This window comes from Argopecten irradians, chromosome 8 (genome assembly GCF_041381155.1).
Source record: "Argopecten irradians isolate NY chromosome 8, Ai_NY, whole genome shotgun sequence".
Lineage (NCBI taxonomy): Eukaryota > Metazoa > Mollusca > Bivalvia > Pectinida > Pectinidae > Argopecten > Argopecten irradians.
The window spans coordinates 18,534,797-18,557,909 of record NC_091141.1 but is presented as its reverse complement, the minus strand read 5'-3'; the positions used below and the strand labels follow the sequence as shown (position 1 = coordinate 18,557,909).

At 37.6% G+C, this 23,113-nt stretch overlaps 1 protein-coding gene across 1 annotated transcript; it reads right to left on the bottom strand.

The window, feature by feature from the left end:
• Nucleotides 1-38: 38 nt before the first annotated feature.
• On the bottom strand, nt 39-20,466 carry LOC138329577 (methylthioribulose-1-phosphate dehydratase-like). Its single transcript, XM_069276661.1, has 8 exons — nt 20,167-20,466; nt 19,119-19,213; nt 17,688-17,736; nt 13,458-13,575; nt 8,132-8,254; nt 5,033-5,106; nt 4,437-4,543; nt 39-2,948 (listed from the first exon to the last, which is right to left on the bottom strand). The coding sequence occupies exons 1-8, from the start codon at nt 20,185-20,187 to the stop codon at nt 2,837-2,839; spliced, it is 699 nt and encodes a 232-aa protein (XP_069132762.1). The 5' UTR covers nt 20,188-20,466; the 3' UTR covers nt 39-2,836.
• Between the last annotated feature and the right edge of the window lie 2,647 nt (nt 20,467-23,113).

The window sequence follows — 23,113 nt, the reverse complement described above, 5'->3', positions numbered from 1 at the left end:
TCATCAGCATGGTTACTATAAATTAAAGGACACATGACTAGTTTGAACACATTTTATTGTACTTGTATGATCGTATCATATATGAGGATAATATCATCCATGATATTAAAGTACGTGCATAAATCTTGATTACAAAAATTAATCATGTAAATGCCAAGCAAATACATTTGAGCCCTTGGCACATCTAAACATGTGACCAAGTAAAAAAAATTGTTCAAGATTTGTGGCAGTTATTTCACGGAAACCAAGTGTTACAGACAGACAGATGGTCAGACGGACCGACAGACGGACCGACAGATGGACAGACCCAATTTAATATCCCCCTTTTCGGTGAAAATGGGGGATACAAATATCATTATATATTAATTCTCTGATTCACAGACATCATTTTTATACCAGATAATAATTGATACATGTTTCAAATATGTATCTGAGACATTACAACCCATTGTACAAGTAGTTTCTGTTTATGATTTATCATGACTTATCCTATTCTATAAGTTCAGATGAAAGTCTATGTAAAATTGTAATGAAATTTATAAACAATAATATTGCACTCTTAAAAGAAAATAGCAAAAGTCAGTATCTAGTGTGTAAAACCTAAATGATTAATGCTGGAAAGACCTTATGCACAACATTAGACTAAATACAGCTCTCCATTGTCAACATTCCTCTAGGCAAGATTTTTGATTGGTAAAATTATATATATGTATAAAAACATGATAATACATGAGTAAATGAGATATATTGAAGTACTATATCCTCGTAAACTAAATACTTAATTGGAACAAGAATGTAGTTTGTCCTCGGAATATACCGGTAGGTTTAAACTCAACATTTGACCTCACTTACAAGCATAACTCTTCTTGTATGAATATTTCTGCTTCTAAAACAGCACAAATTGACTTGTCTGTGTTGACTTTCAACCATTTTTGCGAGATACATATTTTTATTTGAACTCTAAATGTTTTGCGACTAATGGTATAGATGTTTTAAATGAATGTATGATCGCTAGTAAGACCCTGTGATCACAAATTTGTATGTATATTCGAATATGATGGAATTGGCGAATATCTGAAGTATTGTATACACCAAAATAAAGTGTTTTACAGTCACATGGTACTTAGAGATTATAAAGTGTGACTATATGTACATTATGTAAAAGAGATCAATCTGAATTAAAGGATATAACATTCAATGTTAACATCCTACAACCTGATAAAAAGGGAGATCACTGTAGTCTAATACTGGTATATTGTAAAAATCACACCAAAAACCTGTAATATAAGCATTAAAATGTGATGCTATGGTAAAATTGTGAAATGCAGACGATTGTCCTCACTATACAGTGTGTAGTTAGCGTAATTTTTTTGAAAATAATGAAAATGAGTAATGAGCATGACTTTGGTAGTTGGAGTTTGAGCCATGAAAAATGAATGCTGTTATTGAACTAGCTGTATTAGGTGAGTACGGGCCACGGTGGCCGAGTGGTTAAGATGTCCCGATATATTACCACAAGCCCTCCACCTCTGGGATGCGAGTTTGAATCCCATGTGGAAGAGTTGCCAAATACTGACTGCTGGTCAGTAGTTTTTCTTCGGGTACTCCAGCTTTCCTCCACCAACAAACCTGACAGGTCCTTACATGACCCTGGCTGTTAATAGGACGTTAAACTAATAAAAAACATATTAGGTGAATGGATTCCCTTCTTTATATAGAGGATCTTACACTCGTGACTATGTGATATGAAATTTATCAAACAAGTTCAATAATTGTATATGCGACGAGCCTTAGGCAAGATCACAGTTTGATCAATTTCGTATCACATAGTCACAAGTATGAGATTCTATTTATCACATAACTTTTATTAATAGAAATATAAGAAAAACATAAATTTCCTCTCTATATAAAACAGTATAAAATCGGATAGGATGTGATGTTTCCATCTACTGAGACATTAATGCCACGTAATATATAGATTATGACGTCAAAGCTACATTTGACATCATAATAGTGTTATTACACATGTGTCTTACGATATTGATGACATGGCTGGACAGGCCAGTTATGTGATAAATAATGATATAAGCTGCCGTGTGTGATAAAGATCCCTTATCCTACACAGCTGAAACCTTGTCATTGTGATACATATAAATCCTGATATAATGTTCTCCAAATACCTGATACAAACTTGGAACCAGTGATACATAATCTTAAACCACATAGTTAGTCTGTATAAGATTGGATATCTAAAGTGACAGCTATCAACACATCGTTAGTCTGTAGAAGATTGGATGTGTAAAGTGACAGCTATCAGCACATAGTTAGTCTGTATAAGATTGGATATGTAAAGAGACAGCTATCAGGCAACAAATGTCGCTTAGTTTAAGACAGTCAGATATGGTATAAACTTGAAAATATTACTTCTTCCTTTCACTTAAAAAGATCAAGTACAATATAAAATATACAAGTAACATTAAAATAATCGATTTGAGAGTAAGATCATGATGACACATATTTTACCTTGACAACAGTTTAACGTTACGGTCCGTTTGTTCAATGACAAACTATGGACCAGTAAAACTATATACAGTATATTTCCTGTCTATACCAGACTCGTCTTCTCCAGATCTCTATTCTGACTTAACTGTATGGTAATTTCTTTTAAATAAATCAGTAATTAAAGCCTGTGTAATCTGGAAACCTGTCTTTATCAGCCATATATGTTGGTGACGTCCGGTTTAGACAGTTTGATGTATCCTAGCCTGTTTATATGTAAGTGGCATTGATATCCCTGTCTGTAAAGTCAGATTCAATATATATCCTAGCCATCTGTCTATAGCTCTGTAATGTAAGCTCCCTTGGGTGGTGTAGGAGATTCTGTAGGATCCAGTCCGTGGAGCTTCATCTGTACCGCAATATCAAACAGGTAGTCGTAGCATTCACACCTGTAACCAACGATAATTACAGGTAAACAACATCAAACAGGTAGTCGTAGCATTCACACCTGTAATCAACGATCATTACAGGTAAACAACATCAAACTGATAGTCATAGCATTCACACCTGTAATCAACAATCATTACAGGTAAACAACTTCAAACTGATAGTCGTCGCATTCACACTTGTAATCAACAATCAGTACAGTTAAACAACATCAAACTGATAGTCGTAGCATTCACACCTGTAATCAACGATCATTACAGGTAAACAACGTCAAACAGGTAGTCATAGCATTCACACCTGTAATCAACGATCATTACAGGTAAACAACGTCAAACAGGTAGTCATAGCATTCACACCTGTAATCAACAATCATTACAGGTAAACAACATCAAACTGATAGTCGTAGCATTCACACCTGTAATCAACAATCATTACAGGTAAACAACTTCAAACTGATAGTCGTAGCATTCACACTTGTAATCAACAATCAGTACAGTTAAACAACATCAAACTGATAGTCGTAGCATTCACACCTGTAATCAACGATCATTACAGGTAAACAACATCAAACTGATAGTCGCAGCATTCACACCTGTAATCAACGATCATTACAGGTAAACAACTTCAAACTGATAGTCGTAGCATTCACACCTGTAATCAACGATCATCACAGGTAAACAACATCAGACAGGTACTGGTATCATTCACACAGGTAAAGGAGGGACAGGAAAGTAATGTCTATACAAGAGGCCCATGGGCCATAACGGTCACCTGATATTTGATACAAATTAGTTAAGTAATTTACTTGCAAACTGATGTCTTTTGTTCATGAAATAGGAACAAAGATCTACATGTAATAGGTCTACATACAAAGTTTCATTAAGCTTGGTGCATATTTTATTTCACATTACCGTGTTCACAAGGTTCAATAATTATTATTGTAAAGGTTAATAACTCCGTAATTAAGTTAGAGTCGAATCAAGCTTATTTTCAAACTTGTTTGAGATATTTGCAATGTTAGTCTATATGCAAAGTTTCATTAAGCTCAGTAATATTTACTCAAGTTATCATGTTCACAAGATTCAATAATTATAATTGCATAGGGCAATAACTCCATAAATTACAATTGAATCAAGCTGATTTTCAAACTCGTTGGAGATCTTTCCAATGTTAGTCTAAATCCAAAATTTCATGAGGCTGAGTGCATATTATTCAAGTTATTCTATTCACAAGGTCTAATAATAATTATAAGTGCAAAAGTAAATAACTCTGTAAATTATCGTTGAATCATGTCGATTTTCAAACTCATCCAAGATCTTTCCAATGTTAGTCTACATATAAAGTTTCATTAAGCTCGATGAATATTTACTCAAGCTATCGTGTTCACAAGTAAATGTTACCTGACGTCGCACGACGGACGACCAAGGAAAAAGACAATCGCAATAAGTCAACATGACCTATGGTCAGGTGACTTAAAAAGTGAGACTTACATAGTCTTGGCTTTCTGCCAGGATTCTCCCCAGACATAGACACCATGCCTCCGTACCAACACAGCACTCGTATCTGGGTAGTCCTCCATCGCTCGACACATGGCCTCCTTCACACAGCACCAGTGAACAATTAAATACGTGTTTTTCAAAATTGATTGCTTACATTGTAAAAGTTCTACAGTCACATATCCTACCTTTATGAAGAATAAATTCTACATCAAAATCAAAGATAAAGCATTAAAATAGGTTCCCAGAGGGACGGGGAAGTTACAATTTTAATTATCACAGCTAAAATATCAATTTGTGAACAACTGTACTTTGGTTTGGTTTTATTAGTTTAACGCCCTATTAACAGCCAGGGTCATGTAAGGACGGGCCAGGTTTGTGGGTTTGTCGGAGTACCTGGAGAAATACCACCGACCAGCGGCCAGTACCTGGCAAGTGCCACACATAGGATTCGAACTCGTGACCAGTGGTGGAGGGCTTGTGGTAATATGTCGAGACATCTTAATTAACCACTCGGCCACCATGGCCCCAACAACTGCAGTAAAAGGATAGACTGTTATACATTTACAGTATAGACTACATTTACTTACCTTTAAGTCTTTCTCCTGGGGAGTGTTTTCTACAATGGGTACAATGAGTTCCTCATCATAAGTATAATTAACACCTGTAGAAACATAAGTATATATATAAACGTTTTTTATACCTTAGTTATAGGTATCCACAAGAGTTTATTGAAATACATGTAGAAAGACTTAAATGGGTCAATCATCAGTGACAGGTTGCTCAATCGGTAGATCAGAGCTAGTGTTCACAGGTCCCGAATTAAAGCTCCTGTCTGACCGCTACATTTTCTTCTCTTCTGTTAAATACATATAGGATCTTACATGAGTGTTCATTCCATATGAGATTTTATGAAACGAGTCTAAGAAGTTTTTATTTTTACGAGCCTTGGCGAGCAAAAATTAAAACTTTGAGACGAGTTTCATAAAATCTCATATGAAATGAACACAAATTTAAGATACTTTTTATCACATATCTACAAATACCTACACAACAAAGAATGTCACGTCAAAAAGGATTTCTGACATCAAGTCATTTTTCCCGACGTCATTTTATTGTTTCTGTCTGACGTCACAATGAATTTCCAGCCAATGAAAATCGCTCCAGGTCATATTACACTAGTGATATGCAAAAATATTACACCGGCGGAATCACTGGATATCAGGCAGATTATGTGATAAATGCCCAGATACATGCATATTATCATGGTCAGCTGTTTTCAACCACCAGGGGTTATGGAAAAAAATGATTATTCACTGTTCATATGCACCTATATCATTTACATATCTCCTGTTAAACCAATGACATCAGACTAGATTACTTTACCCTGTGTGATGTGCATCAAATTCTATCAGAATTGAAACAAGAGATCCCAGAGGGATCTTGGCGCCCACCAAAGATTGATCTATGTCTGACAAATGAAAGAGGGATCTTTTCTCTGCTTTTCAAACTTACAATTCTTTTTTCTGCTTTTCAAACTTTAAACTATCAAAATCCAAGATGGTGGTCGCAAAATGCAATAGGCAGAACTAGGGTCCTAGAGGAACCTACATATGATATTTGAGAACAATCCCTTCAGTACTTTCTGAGAATTAGCCGTAACAAACTTTAACTATCAAAATCCAAGATGGCGGCTGGTCGGCCATCTTGTTGACCGATCAGTCCCAAAATGCAATATGCACAACTAGGGTCCTAGGGGAACCTACATATGAAATTTGAGAAAGATCCCTTCAGTACTTTCTGAGAAATAGCGGTAACAAACTTTAACTATCAAAATCCAAGATGGCTACCTGGCGGCCATCTTGTTGACCGATCAGTCCCAAAATGCAATATGCACAACTGGGGTCCTAGGGGAACCTACATATGAAATTTGAGAAAGATCCCTTTAGTGCTTTTTGAGAAATAGCGGTAACAAACTTTAACTATCAAAATCCAAGATGGCTACGTGGCGGCCATCTTGTTGACTGATCAGTCCCAAAATGCAATATGCACTACTAGGGTCCAAGGGGAACCTACATATGAAATTTGAGAACAATCCCTTCAGTACTTTCTGAGAAATAGCCGTAACAAACTTTAACTATCAAAATCCAAGATGGCTGCTTGTCGGCCATCTTGTTGACCGATCAGTCCCAAAATGTAATATGCAGAACTAGGGTCCAAGAGGAACCTACATATGAAATTTGAGAACAATCCCTTCAATACTTTCTGAGAAATAGCGGTAACAAACTTTAACTATCAAAATCCAAGATGGCCACCGGTCGGCCATCTTGTTGACCGATCAGTCCCAAAATGCAATATGCACAACTGGGGTCCTAGGGGAACCTACATATGAAATTTGAGAAAGATCCCTTCAGTACTTTCTGAGAATTAGCGGTAACAAACTTTAACTATCAAAATCCAAGATGGCGGCTGGTCGGCCATCTTGTTGACCGATCAGTCCCAAAATGCAATATGCACAACTAGGGTCCTACGGGAACCTACATATGAAATTTGAGAAAGATCCCTTCAATACTTTATGAGAAATAGCGGTAACAAACTTTAACTATCAAAATCCAAGATGGCTGCCTGGTGGCCATCTTGTTGACCGATCAGTCCCAAAATATAATATGCACAACTAGGGTCCTAGGGGAACCTACATATGAAATTTGAGAAAGATCCCTTCAGTGCTTTCTGAGAAATAGCGGTAACAAACTTTAACTATCAAAATCCAAGATGGCTACCTGGCGGCCATCTTGTTGACCGATCAGTCCCAAAATGCAATATGCACTACTAGGGTCCTAGGGGAACCTACATATGAAATTTGAGAAAGATCCCTTCAGTACTTTCTGAGAATTAGCTGTAACAAACTTTAACTATCAAAATCCAAGATGGCGGCTGGTCGGCCATCTTGTTGACCGATCAGTCCCAAAATGCAATATGCACAACTAGGGTCCTAGGGGAACCTACATATGAAATTTGAGAAAGATCCCTTCAGTGCTTTCTGAGAAATAGCGGTAACAAACTTTAACTATCAAAATCCAAGATGGCTACCTGGCGGCCATCTTGTTGACCAATCAGTCCCAAAATGCAATATGCACTACTAGGGTCCTAGGGGAACCTACATATGAAATTTGAGAAAGATCCCTTCAGTGCTTTCTGAGAATTAGCCGTAACAAACTTTAACTATCAAAATCCAAGATGGCGGCTGGTCGGCCATCTTGTTGACCGATCAGTCCCAAAATGCAATATGCACAACTAGGGTCCTAGGGGAACCTACATATGAAATTTGAGAAAGATCCCTTCAGTACTTTCTGAGAAATAGCGGTAACAAACTTTAACTATCAAAATCCAAGATGGCTGCCTGGCGGCCATCTTGTTGACCGATCAGTCCCAAAATACAATATGCACAACTAGGGTCCTAGGGGAACCTACATATGAAATTTGAGAAAGATCCCTTCAGTACTTTTAGAGAAATAGCGGTAACAAGAATTGTTAACGGACGGACGGACGGACGGACGGAAGGACGGACGGACGGACGGACGGAAGGACGGACGGACGGACGGAAGGACGGACGGACGACGGACCACGGACGAAAGGCGATTTGAATAGCCCACCATCTGATGATGGTGGGCTAAAAAAACATGACTTACCAGATTTACACTTTTTAATGCCTTTGATCATTTCCTGATGTGTGATGCGGAACTCTGTCCCCTTAAACAATAGTGTTGCCATGACAGCGGCTTTTGAATGTGTGTGGATAACAGCACCAGCATCTAAAACAAACACAGGTAAGTCATAGAACCCATAATAGACAGGTAAGTCATAGAACCCATAATAGACAGGTAAGTCATAGAACCCATAATAGACAGGTAAGTTATGGCATCTATAATAGACACAGGTAAGTCATAGAATCCATAATAGACACAGGTAAGTTATGGCATCTATAATAGACACAGGTAAGTCATGGAATCTATAATAGACACAGGTAAGTCATAGAATCCATAATAGACACAGGTAAGTTATGGCATCTATAATAGACACAGGTAAGTCATGGAATCTATAATAGACACAGGTAAGTCATGGCATCTATAATAGACACAGGTAGTCATGGCATCTATAATAGACACAGGTAAGTCATGGAGTCTATAATAAACACAGGTAAGTCATAGAATCTATAATAGACACAGGTAAGTCATAGAATCTATAATAGACAAAGGTAAGTCATATAATCTGTAATAGACACAGGTAAGTCATGGAATCTATGATAGACATAGGTAAGTTATGGCATCTATAATAGACACAGGTAAGTCATGGCATCTATAATAGACACAGGTAAGTCATGGCATCTATAATAGACAAGTATCATGGCTCTATAATAGACACAGGTAAGTCATGGAGTCTATAATAAACACAGGTAAGTCATAGAATCAATAATTGACACAGGTAAGTCATAGAATCTATAATAGACAAAGGTAAGTCATAGAATCTGTAATAGACACAGGTAAGTCATGGAGTCTATAATAAACACAGGTAAGTCATAGAATCAATAATTGACACAGGTAAGTCATAGAATCTATAATAGACAAAGGTAAGTCATAGAATCTGTAATAGACACAGGTAAGTCATGGAATCTATGATAGACACTGGTAAGTCATGGAATCTATAAGTCATATTAATCTATAATAGACACAGGTAAGTCATAGAATCTATAATAGACAGGTAAGTCATGGAATTTATGATAGACATAGGTAAGTTATGGCATCTATAATAGACATAGGTAAGTCATGGCATCTATAATAGACAGGTAAGTCATGGCATCTATAATAAACACAGGTAAGTCATAGAATCTATGATAGACAGGTAAGTCATGGAATTTATAATAGACACAGGTAAGTCATAGAATCTATAATAGACAGGTAAGTCATGGAATCTATAATAGACACAGGTAAGTCATGGAATCTATGATAGACATAGGTTAGTCATAAAATCCATAATAGAAACAGGTAAGTCATGGAATCCATAATAGACACAGGTAAGTCATGTAATCTATAATAGACAGGTAAATCATGGAATCTATAGTAGACACAGGTAAGTTATAGAATCTATAATAGACACAGGTAAGTCATAGAATCTTTAATAGACAGGTAAGTCATGGCATCTAGAATAGACAGGTAAGTCATGGAATCTATAATAGACACAGGTAAGTCATGGAATCTATAATAGACAGGTAAGTCATGGCATCTATAGTAAACACAGGTAAGTCATAGAATCTATAATAGACAGGTAAGTCATGGCATCTATAATAAACACAGGTAAGTCATAGAATCTATAATAGACAGGTAAGTCATGGAATCTATAATAGACACAGGTAAGTCATGGAATCTATGATAGACATAGGTAAGTTATGGCATCTATAATAGACACAGGTAAGTCATGGCATCTACAATAGACACAGGTAAGTCATGGAATCTATAATAAACACAGGTAAGTCATAGAATCTATAATAGACACAGGTAAGTCATGGCATCTATAATAGACAAAGGTAAGTCATAGAATCTATAATAGACACAGGTAAGTCATGGAATCTATGATAGACATAGGTAAGTTATGGCATCTATAATAGACACAGGTAAGTCATGGCATCTATAATAGACACAGGTTAGTCATGGCATCTATAATAGACACAGGTAAGTCATGGAGTCTATAATAAACACAGGTAAGTCATAGAATCTATAATTGACACAGGTAAGTCATATAATCTATAATAGACAAAGGTAAGTCATAGAATTTGTAATAGACACAGGTAAGTCATGGAATCTATGATAGACACTGGTAAGTCATGGAATCTATAAGTCATATTAATCTATAATAGACACAGGTAAGTCATAGAATCTATAATAGACAGGTAAGTCATGGAATTTATGATAGACATAGGTAAGTTATGGCATCTATAATAGACATAGGTAAGTCATGGAATCTATAAGTCATATTAATCTATAATAGACACAGGTAAGTCATAGAATCTATAATAGACAGGTAAGTCATGGAATTTATGGTAGACATAGGTAAGTTATGGCATCTATAATAGACATAGATATGTCATGGCATCTATAATAGACAGGTAAGTCATGGCATCTATAATAAACACAGGTAAGTCATAGAATCTATGATAGACACAGGTAAGTCATGGAATCTATGATAGACATAGGTAAGTTATGGCATCTATAATAGACACAGGTAAGTCATGGCATCTACAATAGACACAGGTAAGTCATGGAATCTATAATAAACACAGGTAAGTCATAGAATCTATAATAGACACAGGTAAGTCATAGAATCTATAATAGACAAAGGTAAGTCATAGAATCTGTAATAGACACAGGTAAGTCATGGAATCTATGATAGACATAGGTAAGTTATGGCATCTATAATAGACACAGGTAAGTCATGGCATCTATAATAGACACAGGTTAGTCATGGCATCTATAATAGACACAGGTAAGTCATGGAGTCTATAATAAACACAGGTAAGTCATAGAATCTATAATTGACACAGGTAAGTCATAGAATCTATAATAGACAAAGGTAAGTCATAGAATCTGTAATAGACACAGGTAAGTCATGGAATCTATGATAGACACTGGTAAGTCATGGAATCTATAAGTCATATTAATCTATAATAGACACAGGTAAGTCATAGAATCTATAATAGACAGGTAAGTCATGGAATTTATGATAGACATAGGTAAGTTATGGCATCTATAATAGACATAGGTAAGTCATGGAATCTATAAGTCATATTAATCTATAATAGACACAGGTAAGTCATAGAATCTATAATAGACAGGTAAGTCATGGAATTTATGATAGACATAGGTAAGTTATGGCATCTATAATAGACATAGGTAAGTCATGGCATCTATAATAGACAGGTAAGTCATGGCATCTATAATAAACACAGGTAAGTCATAGAATCTATGATAGACACAGGTAAGTCATGGAATCTATGATAGACATAGGTAAGTTATGGCATCTATAATAGACACAGGTAAGTCATGGCATCTACAATAGACACAGGTAAGTCATGGAATCTATAATAAACACAGGTAAGTCATAGAATCTATAATAGACACAGGTAAGTCATGGAATTTATAATAAACACAGGTAAGTCATAGAATCCATAATAGACACAGGTAAGTCATGGAATCTATAATAGACACAGGTAAGGTAAGTCATAGAATCTATAATAGACACAGGTAAGTCATGGAATTTATAATAAACACAGGTAAGTCATAGAATCCATAATAGACACAGGTAAGTCATGGAATTTATAAGTCATGGAATCTATAATAGACACAGTTAAGTCATGGAATCTATAATAGACATAGGTAAATTATGGCACCTATAATAGACACAGGTAAGTCATGGCATCTATAATAGACACAGGTAAGTCATAAAATCCATAATAGACATAGGTTAGTCATAAAATCCATAATAGAAACAGGTAAGTCATGGAATCCATAATAGACACAGGTAAGTCATGTAATCTATAATAGACAGGTAAATCATGGAATCTATAGTAGACACAGGTAAGTTATAGAATCTTTAATAGACACAGGTAAGTCATAGAATCTTTAATAGACAGGTAAGTCATGGAATCTAGAATAGACAGGTAAGTCATGGAATCTATAATAGACACAGGTAAGTCATGGAATCTATATTGACAGGTAAGTCATGGAATCTATAATAGACAGGTAAGTCATGGAATCTATAAAAGACACAGGTAAGTCATGGAATCTATAATAGACATAGGTAAGTTATGGCATCTATAATAGACAGATAAGTCATAGAATCTATAATAGACACAGGTAAGTCATGGAATCTATAATAGACACTGGTAAGTCATGGAATCTATAATAGACAGGTAAGTCATGGAATCTATAATAGACACAGGTAAGTCATAGAATCTATAATAAACATAAGTAAGTCATGGAATCTATAATAGACACAGGTAAGTCATAGAATCTACAATAGACAGGAAAGTCATGGAATCTATAATAGACACAAGTAAGTAATGAAATCTATAATAGACAGGTTAATCCTAACTAGTTAGTATTTACCTTAGCAAGTTAGTACTTACCTGAACAGGTTAGTATTAATATGAACAATTTATTCTTTCATACCTACGGGTGTTATACTGGCTGGTCCAGGGCAATACACCCATGCGGACTGAGGCTGTATTGCATGGCTACCCATGCAATAAAGCCTTGTGATGTCACGGCGTCAACAAAATCTCTATTTCCTCAGTAAAATTTTAATTTTTTCACAAATATTACTGGTTTCACTATAAAAAATGCGGAACAACAGAATTTGTGTTGAAAATATCACGTAATTTTTCATGTATAGAAAATTGACTTCCAGTCATGATTTCTACGAATTTATTTCAAATACGTGGGATATTGTAGTTGTAAATTGCAATAAAACATCGAGGTATGAAATAAAAATACTATTTCATAAGTGGATATGAAGGATCTATAGTCATTGTGCATGACTCGGCAAGCCTTGGGTTTTACTACATTTTGTGACCCTCGGGTAGAATATCCCTATCCTACATATCCACATATAAAAGAGTCTTATAGTATTTACCTGAACAGGATAGTATTTACCTGAACAATTTAGTAATTACCTGAACAGGTTTGTATTTACCTGAACAGGTTAGTATTTACCTGAACAGGATAGTTTTTAGCTGAGCAGGTTAGTACTTACCTGAACAGGTTAGTATTTACCTGTACATGTTAGGTTAGTATTTATCTGATCAGGTTGATATTTACCTGAACAGGTTAGTAAGCACCTGAACAGTTAAGTATTTACCTGAATAGGTTAGGTTAGCATTTTCCTGATCAGGCTCATATTTACCTGAACAGTTTAGTATTTACCTGACAGTAGACCTATATTTTGACAGTATTGATAATTTACCTCTCATCGTGTAGGCATTCATAAATAGCGGAGTACACTGACTTTTCTTTAACTTTTTGGACGGTGGTGGTCCAGATATGTCTTCATCATCTATTGTCTGTACAAACAGGTCCTCCGGCTGTCGGATAAACATAATATAATTTAATTCAACGAACGAGAGGCCGGTCATCTGACAAGAACTAAATATGGTGGTTATTTTTTTTTTTTTTTGGTTCAGGCAAATGGCTTTACAGACATTTTAAAATAACACATCCTTCATTTATACAAATTTTCCGCATCAGTAGAACTAAAGAATTACGACTAAAACTTAAATGTGTTTCCAAAACGACGGCCATGGCAGCCATCATGGATTTCCAATACATTTGTATCTCCTGAAAATAGCAACATTTCTTGGGCTCAACCCCACAGCTGGAACATATGAGAAATGTTTAAAATATGAAAAGTTTACTGATATGGCACATGTCAACAGATGCTGCAAAATCACTATAGGTCATCCTGTCAATGGACGCAGCACAATGACTATAGGTCATCCTGTCAATGGATACAGCACAATGACTATAGGTCATCCTGTCAATGAACCCAGCACAATGACTATAGGTCATCCCGTCAATGGACGCAGCACAATGACTATAGGTCATCCTGTCAATGGACGCAGCACAATGACTATAGGTCATCCTGTCAATGGACGCAGCACAATGACTATAGTCATCCTGTCAATGGACGCAGCACAATGACTACAGGTCATCCTGTCAGTGGATACAGCACAATGACTGTAGGTCATCCTGTCAATGGACGCAGCACAATGACTATAGTCATCCTGTCAATGGACGCAGCACAATGACTGTAGGTCATCCTGTCAATGGACGCAGCACAATGACTATAGTCATCCTGTCAATGGACGCAGCACAATGACTGTAGGTCATCCTGTCAATGGACGCAGCACAATGACTATAGTCATCCTGTCAATGGACGCAGAACAATGACTATAGGTCATCCTGTCAATGGACGCAGCACAATGACTATAGTCATCCTGTCAATGGACGCAGCACAATGACTATAGGTCATCCTGTCAATGGATACAGCACAATGACTGTAGGTCATCCTGTCAATGGACGCAGCACAATGACTATAGTCATCCTGTCAATGGACGCAGCACAATGACTGTAGGTCATCCTGTCAATGGACGCAGCACAATGACTATAGTCATCCTGTCAATGGACGCAGAACAATGACTATAGGTCATCCTGTCAATGGACGCAGCACAATGACTATAGTCATCCTGTCAATGGACGCAGCACAATGACTATAGGTCATCCTGTCAATGGATACAGCACAATGACTGTAGGTCATCCTGTCAATGGACGCAGCACAATGACTATAGTCATCCTGTCAATGGACGCAGCACAATGACTGTAGGTCATCCTGTCAATGGACGCAGCACAATGACTATAGTCATCCTGTCAATGGACGCAGCACAATGACTATAGGTCATCCTGTCAATGGATACAGCACAATGACTGTAGGTCATCCTGTCAATGGACGCAGCACAATGACTATAGGTCATCCTGTCAATGGATACAGCACAATGACTATAGGTCATCCTGTCAATGGACGCAGCACAATGACTATAGTCATCCTGTCAATGGACGCAGCAAAATGACTATAGGTCATCCTGTCAATGGATACAGCACAATGACTGTAGGTCATCCTGTCAATGGACGCAGCACAATGACTATAGTCATCCTGTCAATGGACGCAGCACAATGACTATAGGTCATCCTGTCAGTGGATGCAGCACAATGACTGTAGGTCATTCTGTCAATGGACGCAGAACAATGACTATAGGTCATCCTGTTAATATATACAACACATTGACTATAGGTCATTCTGTCAATGGACCAGCACATTGACTATAGGTCATTCTGTCAATGGACCAGCACAATGACTATAGGTCATTCTGTCAATGGACGCAGAACAATGACTATAGGTCATCCTGTCAATGGACACAGCACAATGACTATAGGTCATCATGTCAATGGACGCAGAACAATGACTATAGGTCATCCTGTCAATGGACGCAGCACAATGACTATAGGTCATCCTGTCAATGGACGCAGCACAATGACTGTAGTTCATCCTGTCAGTTGATACAGCACAATGACTATAGGTCATCCTGTCAGTGGACGCAGCACAATGAACATAGGTCATCCTGTCAATGGATGCAGCACAATGACTATAGGTCATCATGTCAATGAACCCAGCACAATGACTATAGGTCATCCTGTCAATGGACGCAGCACAATGACTATAGGTCATCCTGTCAATGGATTCAGCACATTGACTATAGGTCATCCTGACAATGGACGCAGCACAATGACTATAGGTCATCCTGTCAATGGACGCAGAACAATGACTATAGGTCATCCTGTCAATGGACGCAGCACAATGACTGTAGGTCATCCTGTCAGTGGATACAGCACAATGACTATAGGTCATCCTGTCAGTGGACGCAGCACAATGAACATAGGTCATCCTGTCAATGGATGCAGCACAATGACTATAGGTCATCATGTCAATGGACGCAGCACAATGACTATAGGTCATCCTGTCAATGGACGCAGCACAATGACTATAGTCATCCTGTCAATGGATACAGCACATTGACTATAGGTCATCCTGACAATGGACGCAGCACAATGACTATAGGTCATCCTGTCAATGGACGCAGAACAATGACTATAGGTCATCCTGTCAGTGGACGCAGCACAATGACTATAGGTCATCCTGTCAATGGATGCAGCACAATGACTATAGGTCATCCTGTCAATGGATGCAGCACAATGACTATAGGTCATCCTGTCAATGGATACAGCACAATGACTATAGGTCATCCTGTCAATGGATACAGCACAATGACTATAGGTCATCCTGTCAATGGACGCAGCACAATGACTATAGGTCATCCTGTCAATGGACGCAGCACAATGACTATAGGTCATCCTGTCAATGGACGCAGCACAATGACTATAGGTCATCCTGTCAATGGACGCAGCACAATGACTGTAGGTCATCCTGTCAATGGACGCAGCTCAATGACTGTAGGTCATCCTGTCAATGGACCAGCACATTGACTATAGGTCATCCTGTCAATGGACGCAGCACAATGACTGTAGGTCATCCTGTCAATGGACGCAGCACAATGACTGTAGGTCATCCTGTCAATGGACGCAGCACATTGACTGTAGGTCATCCTGTCAATGGACGCAGCACAAGGACTATAGGTCATCCTGTCAATGGACGCAGCACAATGACTATAGGTCATCCTGTCAATGGACGCAGCACAATGACTATAGGTCATCCTGTCAATGGACGCAGCACAATGACTGTAGGTCATCCTGTCAATGGATGCAGCACAATGACTATAGGTCATCCTGTCAATGGATGCAGCACAATGACTATAGGTCATCCTGTCAATGGACGCAGCACAATGACTATAGGTCATTCTGTCAATGGACCAGCACAATGACTATAGGTCATCCTGTCAATGGACGCAGCACAATGACTATAGGTCATCCTGTCAACGGATACAGCACAAGGACTATAGGTCATCCTGTCAATGGACGCAGCACAATGACTATAGGTCATCCTGTCAATGGACCAGCACAATGACTATAGGTCATCCTGTCAGTGGACGCAGCACAATGACTATAGGTCATCCTGTCAATGGACGCAGCACAATGACTGTAGGTCATCCTGTCAATGGACGCAGCACAATGACTGTAGGTCATTCTGTAAAATGGACCAGCACATTGACTATAGGTCATCCTGTCAATGGACGCAGCACAATGACTATAGGTCATCCTGTCAATGGACGCAGCTCAATGACTGTAGGTCATTCTGTCAATGGACGCAGCACAATGACTATAGGTCATCCTAATAATGGATGCAGCACAATGACTATAGGTCATTCTGTAAAATGGACCAGCACATTGACTATAGGTCATCCTGTCAACGGACACAGCACAAGGACTATAGGTCATCCTGTCAATGGACACAGCACAATGACTATAGGTCATTCTGTCAATGGACGCAGCACAATGAACATAGGCCATCCTAACTTTTCGGGTCATATGAACTAAAAAGATCCAAAAAAGGAGATTTTTTTCCTTTTTATCTGGTATTCAATGCATGTTTGAATTATATACTTTAATCACTTTGAACATTTCTTACCTGAATTCTTTCTTTCTGGACTCCCGAAGGTGCTATATAAATCTCTTTTCTACAATATAAAAAACAGACTTAAATTGTGAAACAAATTTTACATGCAAGTCAAATTAAGACACGCCACTTTTTAACAAAACTTACATTTTTTTGTATTTTACAATTTGCTTAAAGCCAATAGATGGTCAACCTGTTAAAAGTTATTTGCTGTGATTGGTTTAGTTATCATCAAATGTTATCAGTTTCAGCAATACAGGTGTAAGAATTTACGAGTGTATACATGTACAAGTGCGTAATTATTACACAGATGTAGGGTTGGATACAATTAAAAATGAAACGGTATGATACATGATACCAGATGATAATGATACTTTTGATACGGTTATCAATCATACTACATATCTATTATATTTGCTTTAACATTATAATTAAACACATGTAGACAAACACAATAACTACTCTAATCACGCACGCTTGAATGTGTTGCGGTTTTTATCGAAGTTTTATAATCAAGCACATGTTATTTTGCAAACAATGGATTTTTCATTATAAAACAGAACTACAAGACTTAATAAGAGTGTCGGTACTTTTTAAAACGGGAATATACAGGTGTTTTTTCAAAACGGTTAACAGCATTATATCAGTATCAACAACTGGTATGCAATCGCGATATATCCTACATACGTCTGCAAGATAGGTACATTTTGTAAAATATTCTGGCAATTTCTTTTTAAATCAATTTCATTGTATCTGCAGCTCTCACACTGTCTATCACCATAGACATCAATGGCGAATATAAAATGTATTTGGCGGCATGATCATTGATCCCTTTTGTCTTATCATAACAATGACAATGGCCCTGAAGTCTTTAATCACCACAGCTTTTATGGGTATAGACTATTAGACTATACAATATGGAGAAACATAAGCTAAAATATAGTTTAAATGAAGCAACTCAATAAGCAATTGTAATATGCTGCATTGTAAATGTTATTTGTCTTAATTAATTATTATCACATTATTACCCAATTAGTGATTTATCCAGTATAATATGTTTGCATAAGTCACCAGTGTAATATAATTTGGAACGATTTTCATTAGCTGTGCTGGACAGGAAATCCATTGTGACATCATGACCGAAAAAAATATGTGACGTCAGGAAAAAATAACATGACGTCATAATTCAAGGACAGGTTTGAAAAAATGGTTATCTCTTCCAGACTTTCTTATTTTGATGTTGAAATTTTTCAAAATGAAGTTTGCTGTTGTTAAAATGTATTGTAAAATTTTGTCCGTTTTATGTGAGATTTATTAAACTTGAGATTTATTAAACTACTCTCTAAGTTTTTAGTATACTTGCCAAGGCTCTCAAAAAAGAAAACAGTCTGGTTTCATAAAATGAACACTAATTTAAGATGGTATATATACTTGTATACTAACCCAGTCTTTATACTGATGCCCCCTCCCGTACCCGTGACCCAGCCATGATCGTAAAACTGACGACAAAGCTCAGGGATAAGGTTTCTGGGATGTTCCTGAAAACCAATTGAAAGAACATTTTCTTAAACTTCACAATTCAAGTTGGAATTTAGAAATAAAAATCTAACAAGAATTTTAAAGTTACATATATATGTGCCGTAGTTTTCACAGTCAGGTATCGAGGAGAGCTTTTAATGTTATTCAACACCAAAAGTTACCAACATTTTGAGAATTTCAATACTTACAATACACAGGTTTTCATTTTACAAGTACAAATAAGCGCTGAAAATGAATTTTAGCAGCACTGCAAAAAATGATTATATTTATATCTACAGTGCAGTGAAATAAGTACATGCAAAAATGTTCAGTCAAATTTCGAAGCCAATTTGTGCTATACAATTTCTTGTCACATTTTTACAGTGTTATTAGTAATTTTAAACTGATTTCTGCAGGTATGTTTGATTCTAAACTTACATAAGGCATAAAAAGCATGAATTTTACAATGCAAACATTCTGTGATGTAACTAATGGTTTTAGGCAGCATACATGTTTGTCTGCCCATTTCACTGATTTTCACAGCTTAATTCATCAAACCTTATGATTTTCAATATATTACTTAAGAAAAAATAGCTTTCAAAATTTTTGCCCCCTTACGGCACCTAAAACATGAAAACAATTCAGTTTTTTATACAATTTAGGGGTAGCGTGGCCTTGTGGAACAGGTTGTATATGTTACTGACTGACCGTTCAATCTTAAGACTGTAATCATCCAAGCCGCTCGAGTATTGTTAATACACCAACAAAACCTTATTTATTTTCCAGTTTAGCTGCTGGAATGATGTCAAAATGGTAGTATAAAATATTTGCAATGGACTACAAGCCAAACCAGTCACTCAAATCCATTGTTTAAAATATTTGTTCATTATACAGTAATGATCATTATGATGAATAATAGTTTATCTAATGTTAAGAATTCGTTTGACTTTTTCATATAGTACAATGCGCCCACCTTCTCAATGTTGTCAAACATCTCTATGATTATCTAGTAGTGAATAAACAAGTAGTGAATAGTAAGTTGTGTATGGTTCTCCTGTCCGATGTCGCGTGTAGCTCGATGTGCAGTCTGATGACAAACTAAGGTATAAACAATGATCTCCGACCAGTCTGGTCCAACATTGATAACAGGGATTAGAGACCCTATCTCAATTGGTCGTCTGTTTATGACATAACTCTTCATGATCATACAATAAACAAATGATAGAAGTTTACGGACCTTTAACAGTCGGTCGCCACGTGGCGATGTTGTGATACTGAGACACCAACAACTTGTAAAGTTACGACAGACAATTACAGGCCAACACGTGCTGGTGTTGTGATACTGTTTATATAGACCTAGCTGAGAAGGTGAAACCTGCGTGTCTAATACATTACTATATATAGTATACGTGCACTGTTAATCTGTTTCGGTGAACCCTGTTTATTTGTTTGTTTGTGTTTCACGGCCCATCGACAACTAAGGTCATTTAGGGCCAAACTACATGTCATGTAGCAGGACAGAAGACTAGTAATGATTGTATTTAAATGATTAGGATAAAACATAGCTAAGTAAGAACTAAAAACCACAGATTGTAAAGTTTGATTTTATAAAAAATATTGTATGGGAAAAATAATTTTGGTTATAACACATGTAAAACACTATATTATACACGGACCCTTATCTAGATCTAAGGTACAGATACCAGGATTTGGTCTGAGCATTGTTGTGGTCAGTTTGACCGTGTGAGATAAAGTCTGGTGGTCAGTTTGTGTTATCATGTCAGGTCAATATGTAGGTTGACAGAGTATTTCCAATACATCATGTACGTATTTTCATAATATTTAACATCACAACTGTATACAACATAATGTAGGGCTATTGGATGCAGGATTAAAACAAATGACACCCATGATTTTCCATCTCCTTCCCAGTAATTTTGGTGCACAGGCACCAACAAAATGTTTACCATATTTCCACACTTACTGTGTATCAAACACTCCTAACATTGATCTCCATGGTATGGGGAGCTCATGAAGCTATCAAATGAAAAGTTTAAACAAGACAATAAGTTTGATGTAATTAAATCTAGCGATGACACCACAATCCAAAAATAAAAAAAACTCTTTTGTAACTATAGCTAAATCTAGTTATATTCAGGTTATCAGTAATTCTCATGTAATACTACGGCCATTATAGGTACAAAGAATGGGGGGGAAGGAGTCTGAGGGCTTTGGGGAGGAGGAAGAGTGAGGGCTTTGGTGAGATGAGTAGACACTTTGAAAATGGGGAAGAGTGAGGGCTTCCGGGAGGGAGAAAGAGTGAGGACTTTGGAGGTGGAAGAGTAAGGGTTTTGGGGAGGGGGAAGAGTGAGGGCTTTTGGGAGGGGAAAGAGTGGGAGCTTTGGGGAGGGAAAAGAGTGAAGGTTTGGGATGGGGGAAGAGTGAGGGCTTTGGGGAGGGGGGAAGAGTGGGAGCTTTGGGGAGGGAAAAGAGTGAAGGTTTGGGGAGGGGGAAGAGTGAGGGCTTTGGGGAGGGGGAAGAGTGAGGGCTTTGGGGAGGGGGAAGAGTGAGGGCTTTGGGGAGGGGGAAGAGTGGGAGCTTTCGGGAGGGAAAAGAGTGTAGGTTTGGGGAGAAGGAAGAGTGAGAGCTTTGAGGAGAGGGAAAGAGTGAGGGTTTTGGGGAGGGAAAAGAGTAAGGGTTTTGGGGAGGAGAAAGAGTGGGGGCTTTGGGGAGGGAAAAGAGTGAGGGCTTAGGGGAGGAGCAAGAGTGAGGGCTTTGGGGAGAGGGAAGAGTGAGGACTTTGGGGAGGGGGGGGAGAGTGAGGGCTTTGGGGAGGGGGGAAGAGTGAGGACTTTGGGGAGGAAAGAGAGTGAGGGCTTTGGGGAGGGGGGAAGAGTTGGAATTTGGGGAGAGGAAAGAGTGAGGGCTTTGTGGAGAAGGTGGAAGACATGGGGATTTAGAGAGAGGGTGGAGACTTTGGGAAAGGAAGAAGTGTAATGGATTTGGGGAGGGAATTCGAAAGGGATAGGGAATTTGGGGAGGGGGAGAGAGAGGGAATTTTGGGAGGGGAAAGAAAGAGAGCTTTGGGGAGGGGTGGAGACTTTGGGGAGAGGGAAAGATGAGGGCTTGTAGGGGAAGATGAGGGCTTGTAGGGGAAAGATGAGGGCTTGTAGGGGAAAGATGAGGGCCAATAGGGGAAGGCTGGGGCTGAAATGAGGTTATAGGCTGATGGAAGCTTAGGAATGGTGATCTGATGGCCCTGGATGATGTAGAAAGTGTGGAGCCTTCCATGGTACCACTGCAATAAGCGTCAGGAGGTCAGGTGCATGCCAGAGATTAAAAATTCCAATAATTTTTTAAGGAATAAATTTAATTCACAAATACATGTACAGATTACAAATCGTCGTTCAAAACATATCTTAATCTGATCCTCTTATGTAGAAAAAAAACACCTTACCAAAATGGTTATTGAAAGAAATAGAAAAAGTCACCTCGCATAATTTAGGGATATACAGTCAGTATGCTTTTGACAAAAACAATGCATCGGGAGAGAAAATCAGCATTGGGTGATTCAGCTGCTGACAGCCTTATGTAAAACATCTAGGCCTAAAGACAATATCATCAATATTTAAAGATGCTCCACCGCTGACAAATGGTATTTTTGCACTATCAAAAACAGGAGCAGACGATTTGGTATTTTTCTTCAGTCACCAAAGTTACGTACTTTACACCATTACCACCATTGAAAAGTTTGAGCTTCTAATTTTACTTCAAGGTAAAAATATGAAAAATAATTAATTGCATCCCGAAAAAATTCCGTGGCACTATATCCTATATGGAAAGAAGTACTGATTGCGCATGCACCAAAGGCAAAACAAATTATTTTATATATTATTTTTTGTGTTAATTAGACAGGTAAA

Bases quoted from the DNA above. Each gene is read 5' to 3' on its own strand.
- LOC138329577 (XM_069276661.1), bottom strand. From the start codon at position 20,187: ATGTTTGACAACATTGAGAAG. The intron at 5,107-8,131 runs GTAAGTCATGTT...ATGTTTCTACAG, and splicing joins CATTAAAAAGTGTAAATCTG to GTGTTAATTATACTTATGAT. The intron at 4,544-5,032 runs GTAAGTAAATGT...TGCTGTGTGAAG, and splicing joins CCCAGGAGAAAGACTTAAAG to GAGGCCATGTGTCGAGCGAT.